Genomic DNA, 6,332 nt, shown 5'->3' on the forward strand with positions numbered 1-6,332 from the left:
ATTATATTTTCTCTCTTTACAAATATTAATATATCCTAGTTTTATTTCACATATCAATGAAATGGTTGGAAATTCATGACAAATATAAAATGGTTATGATTGCAAACTTCTTCAATTTTAGGGGTTGAATTTAATGAGAATTCAGGTACAATTTACATTAAATGTAGTCTTTTTTTTTTTTAGTTATATCTTAAAAAAATGTAACAAAATTTTATTTGTAGTTTTTTTTTTTGTTCTGGGAATCTTGGATATCGAACTTATTATTCTAGGCCTGTTGGCTTATCATTTGTTCACTGACAATCTTAGAACTCAGCCTCTTTTCTTTCCTTTTTCTTAATCACAGATTTTAGTCCCTAAAAAAGTGAAGAGTTCAAGAGAAGAGATGTACTACTAAAGGTCAAACAAGGAATGTGAACTACCAAAGCCAAAGATAAGGCATATAATAAAATTCAGAGATCAGGACAGAATTATGTGAACACAGGACACATTCATCCGCTCACCTCTCAGGATGTAGATTATAGGCTGGTTTACTTACTACTTCAGGAGGGGTTTTGAAGGGGCTCTCCTGGCTTCAGCTGCCTGTGTTCAGCTTTTTGCTGTTCAGAACAGATTTCTGTCCTTGTTTGCCACCCCTGAAGCCTGGGGTTTTGTATAAATTAGACCCTTGAGATGCCTGAGGTGCTGCTCTTTAGGTTTTCCTTACTCTGTCCCAAGCATCCTCCAGGTTCTTCTTCACATTGCAATGAGAATAAGACCCAAAGTGCTCTTAGGGGTTGGTGAGGTAATTTCTGGGACTAGATCCATTTAACTCTAGTCCCAGGGCAGCCCCTCAGATGGACAGCTTTTCACTCCAAGATCCTCAGGGATGAATCAATTCTTGTCTGATGAATAATGCCCCTCCTTATAGGAAGGTTTTGAAATCTCTCTCTCTCTCAAAATGTATCTGTACTTCATATCCTTTCCAGAGATTGCTCCTATCTATTTTCTGCTTCACAAAGGTTGTGAGCAACCCGTATATGTTGCTTCCTCATCCTCATCTTCTACATACTTATCTCACCAAATTTAATTTTTGTCTCAACATCACATCAAAATTGCTCTTTCTAATGACCTCAAATTGACAAAAATAATGGATATTTTTTAGAACTTAATTTTACCTGAGCCCTCTTCAATATTTATATGTTTTTTTGTTCCTTCTAGGACTACTTGCCTTTCTTGCCTTCTATTACATTGTATTTTTAGTGTTAATTTAACTGAAATAAAAAAGTAATATTGAATTTGTATTCAGATCAAATGCTCTTTAATGAGAGATGCATTCTTTGATCATTCGATCTAAAACAGCAATCCCTGACTCTGTCATTCTTTGCTTTATCTCCATGGCATATATCATGCCATGCCATATTATAAAGTCATTTTCTTTTCTTTTCTTTCTCTCACACTAAAATGTAAGCTCCCTGAGATCATGCTTTTTGTTATACTTGTTCACTGCTCTATCCCCAGAACCTAGACTAATTCCTGGCATACAGCAGGTGTTTAACGAATATTTGTCAAATAGATGAATGAATATTGAGGAGAGTGAGTTGGGGAGCAGTCTAGAGGAATTTCAATGTTATTGTGTTTCTAGTAATTTTTGACTTAGAATTTCTGGCAGCATTCTTTAAGCAACAAAAAAGTAAATGAAATATTTTTAAAAACTTATTTCAGAAAATTAAAATAAAAATCAAAGTCCTGTTAATAGTTTATGGAGATAGAATACATTATAAATTTTAGTCAATATATGGAATTCACTTTTTGTCACACCAAATAAACACAACGTGTAAAAGAACATGGTCAGGAAAGCAGTTCTAGTTGAATAGTAATGATTTATATTCTTAAGTTTGTTAATAAATTTACATATTGATAAAAATGTAAAGTCACAACAAAGAAGGATTTGGAAATAACGATGTGTTGTTTAGGAGACTAAAACATTCTGCGGAGAGAAATGATTTAGATTTCCAAAGGAAGAACATTGGCAAGCATGTCTCAGGTAGGCTTATTCTCTACAGCTGAAATCACAAGGTATCTAAGGAAGTTTATAAATGTCTAAAATTGCCTTCCCTGACAGAATGTCAGTCTGCTCTAGGAAAAATTGTTCTCTCTGATAGTTTTCACCAATCAACTTGCCCAAAGGAAAGGTAAAATCTGCTCAATAGGTTTCTTCATGGCATCAGAGGAACCAAATGAAATGATAATGACAGTATAATGGGATGGAATTAACCCCATTTTTTGACCACAGATGATGAATTGGTGATGTGTCCTAAACTGGACCTTAGATGACTGAATAATAAAAAGAAGCTCAATATGGCAAGATTATGGAATACTATGAACTTGGAAAAGGAGAATTTAAAGAGGAGCATATGGATGATCATCAGAAAAGTCCTCTTCTGAATTCAGAAGTGGACTAGAATCAACAAGTGGATGCTCTAGATAAGTGGTCATGAGGTTATTTTAGTTATGCTATAATGGGCAATCAATCAATAAATCAGTTTAATCCACTGACTCCCTCTGAAGCTCAAAATTATTCTGTTTGTCAACAGTGACAACCAGAGACTTAAGATCATTATAGGCCACTATCCAGAATAACATGTAGCCACCAAATGGATTTCACTGGCTCCAGGAGGATATTGATGATTCCTGACAGGGATAGGCACATATTCTGGATTTCGATTTGCATTTCTGGTAATGGAAACAAATGTTTCAAATATCATCATAAGATTAGAACAAAAAACATTTTAATTTGGACCCTCCAGTTACATATCCTCATATGAAGGGACCCATTTACTGCCTTATATCATAGAACCAAAGGAAAAAGAGAAAAATTAACCTGTTATCTGGAGTGATTAATCACAATTATCGAGAGAAAATTAGTTTGCTTCTATACAACGGCAACAAGTAGACTATGCTGGGAACCCAGGGCATTCTCCGAAGTATCTTTTAGTATTTCTATGTCCAAGAGTAAAGATTAATGGAAAAATATACCAACGAAAAAAGTGCTAAATCCTTAGCAGGATGCTAAATCTTTAGCAAAATGATGGAGAATTCAGATCCTTTATGAATGATGGTTTTTCTGTAGTTTTTTATAGTTTTGAAGTGGTTGTGAGAGGAGGTGAGCACAGTGTCTACCTTCTACACCATCTTGAATGGAAGTCAAAACTCCTACAATTTAGTCTTTAGGTAACAGAATATTCATTGGGACTCTGATTGAATCTGAGAAATAGATTATATATCCAGCAATGCATACAATGACTCTTGGGACTGTGCATCTTGTTATTTTGGGGAAAGGGTGAGAATTCTTTCCTTTATACGAGAATAACTGTATCTTTTAAAATAGATGTATCGAGTTGTTTTATTGTTGTATGGGAGTTCAAATGTGTATAAAAGGGTGCATATGGAAGCTGAGCAGTCAAGAGTGTGAACTATGCTTGTAATCAACTTACCGTGACTAAGTTACAAACATATATTTTGACCTGCTCTGCGAAAGTGGATCTGGGCTCTTTAAATAATAAACCTTGTCAGCTGGAATGATGATGAATTTTGTCAGTAGAGGCAGTGGAGAGACATCGTAAGGAGAAAGTTTTATTAAAAAATGTTTTTTAATTGAGGTGAAATTCACAACATATTAACCATTTTAAGGTATTTAATTCAGCGGCTTCCATTACATTCACAATGTTGTGCAACTATCAGTTCTAATTATAGAAATTTTTATCACTCTCAAAAGAAATCCTATATCCATTAAACAGTTACCCATTTTCCTTTCCCTTAACCAATGGCAGTCACTTGTCTGCTTTCTATGCTTACAGAGGTGCCTATTTTGAATAATTCATATAAATGGAATCAGAATATGTGTCTTTTTCTGTCTGGCTTCTTTCAGTTAACGTAAAAATTTCAAGGTTCATCCATGTTGTAGCATGTATTAGTATTTCTTTACTTTTCCTGGTTAGATAATATTCCATTGTATGGATATATCACATTCTGTTTATCTATTCATCAGTTGCACATTTGGGCTGTTTTCATCTTTTGGCTATTATGATGTTGTATGAACATTCATATACAAATCTTTACATGGACATGTGTTTTCAATTCTTTTGGGTATGCACCTAAGAGTAGAATTCCTGGGTCATATAGTAACTCTTGTTGAATCACTTAAGAAGCTGCCAGACTGCTTTGTAAAACAGCTGCATCAGTTTACATTCTCACCAACAGTGTATGAGCTCATGGTTTCTGATGTTATTTCAGCCCCAGTGCTGCTGCTAAGAGGTGAAATCATATGCAAACTTCCTGAAGTCATTCTTTAGACCATAGTCTAAGATATTTTCTTTGCTACATAGGATTTAGTGACCATGTTATGTCTCATGATTGACTGTATCATGAGTAAAATATTTATTAAGCATCTATTCTACACAGAGTTGTATACTAGGCTCAGAGAAGGTACAAAATGAACATGAATTAGGGTCCTTGTACTCAAAAGTGTGCATTTTTGTTAGACATGAAAATGATAAAGATTAATTAAGATTTAATTAATTGGTTATCTGGAACCACGTTTGTAGGGAATTTTCTAGAATTGTTTTCTTCTTTTCCTAGGTAGAACACTTTACCACAGAATTAGAATTTTTCCATGTGTATATCTCAAAGCATGGTAGCTGTGTATAAGGTTGTCAATCTCTGGGAGGCAACAATGTCAAGGATATTTTATTTTTCTACTCTTACTTATTTCTAGTAATAGGAAATTTCATGGTAATTTCCATATGCCTCTTTCAATTCGTGAGGCTGACAGTTTTATGATGTTATTGACCATTTTTTTTCCTAGTGAGAGTTGAAGGGAGATTACAAACCAGGTCTATTCAGAGTTAAAACCTCTTCCTTTCCTTATACCTTAATGGCCTTCTAAAGCTGGAGTTACTTGTAGACACTTCTTAACCCAGCCCAAGCAGCCTTTGGAAGCCTTGTCTGAGCTTATGTGTTCTGAGGGCATATACCATAGGGTTGAATGCAGGAGGAATGACATTGTGCAGCACATTAAGGAGCGCAGGGATAAGGGGAATCTTTTTTTCTGCAAGGTGTGTGACAGATAGCACAGTGATACCTGTGTAGAAGAAGAGGATGAGGATGAGTTGGGAACTACAGGTGCTCAGAGCCTTGGACATTGCTTCTGCTGAGTTCAGCCTCTGTACAGTGTGAAGGATTAGAGCATAGGAAGAAAAAACCAAAGCCATATCACTGCCAACCAGGGTCCATGCTAAGATCAGTTGGTAAAATTTGTTTACAGTGCTGTCATCACAAGCCAGGCTGGTAACCCCCAAGTTAGAGCACAGGCAGTGGTCAATTTCATTCTTGGAGCAGTAGAATCTTTGGGCAGCTAGCACAGGCACTGGGATGGTCAATAGGCCATTTCTAAGCACCATGAATCCTGTGACTTTGACCATAAAAGTTTCAGTGACTATGGAGGGGTAGCGAAGGGGGTGACAGATGGCTATGTATCTGTCCATTGCCGTGCAGAGGAAGATACTAGACTCCATGCAGATAAAGCAGTGGATGGCATAGATCTGAGCAAAACACTCAGGGAGGCTGATGACCTTGGCATCAAACCAGAAGATAGCTAGAATCTTGGGCATGATGGTGGTGGCCAGGCCAATGTCCACCACTGTCAGTATGCCCAGGAAATGGTACATGGGCTCATGCAGACAGGGCTCATGTTGGATGGTGATCAAGATAAGGAGATTGGCACCAAGAGCTAAGATGTAGAGCAGAGCCAGGGGCAGGGAGAGCCAGTGCTGCCACTCATGAATGCCTGGGAGCCCCATCAAGATGAACTGGGAAATCTGGAAGCTGGAATTGTTGATAACACTGGTGGAGGTATCCATGGCACAGGTGTCTCATTCTCAGGGTCTGTACACAGAACTAAAATAGAAAGGAAGTTGCATTTGTAAGTTCAACTGAGGGTCCTGATTAGAGACCCTCTAATCAGGAATCAACCCAGTTTCTTTTATTCATTCATGAATGACCCTCAATTTCTTTTGGCTCCTGGAACTGTTCCAGAGAAGAGCAATAAAGTAAGCCCAAATTGGTTCTAAACAGGAAGGTTAAAACAGCTATTTGTCAGCACAACTTGTATGTCTAATAAGCATGTCCAAATATATCAACAATCTTCTCACTGACAGATAATAAATATTAATATTTGGTTTACTTCCAGTTTTATGTTTTATGTTTTAAGCAGTTGACATTATATATTAAGATAACTTTGTAGCTTGCCTTTGTCTCATAGCAGTACATTATAAAACATAAAATAGGTACTCAGT

General features: G+C 36.5%; 1 protein-coding gene across 1 annotated transcript; it reads right to left on the reverse strand.

The window, feature by feature from the left end:
- Nucleotides 1–4,949: 4,949 nt before the first annotated feature.
- LOC105309104 (olfactory receptor 56B4-like) lies at nt 4,950–5,897 on the reverse strand. Its single transcript, XM_011385198.1, has one exon. It carries the CDS (start codon nt 5,895–5,897, stop codon nt 4,950–4,952), a length of 948 nt encoding a protein of 315 aa, XP_011383500.1.
- Between the last annotated feature and the right edge of the window lie 435 nt (nt 5,898–6,332).

This window comes from Pteropus vampyrus, unplaced genomic scaffold, assembly GCF_000151845.1.
Source record: "Pteropus vampyrus isolate Shadow unplaced genomic scaffold, Pvam_2.0 Scaffold671, whole genome shotgun sequence".
Taxonomy (NCBI): Eukaryota; Metazoa; Chordata; class Mammalia; order Chiroptera; family Pteropodidae; genus Pteropus; species Pteropus vampyrus.

Excerpts from the sequence above, each read along its gene's own strand:
- LOC105309104 (XM_011385198.1), bottom strand. The coding sequence starts at position 5,897 with ATGGATACCTCCACCAGTGTTATCAACAATTCCAGCTTCCAGATTTCC.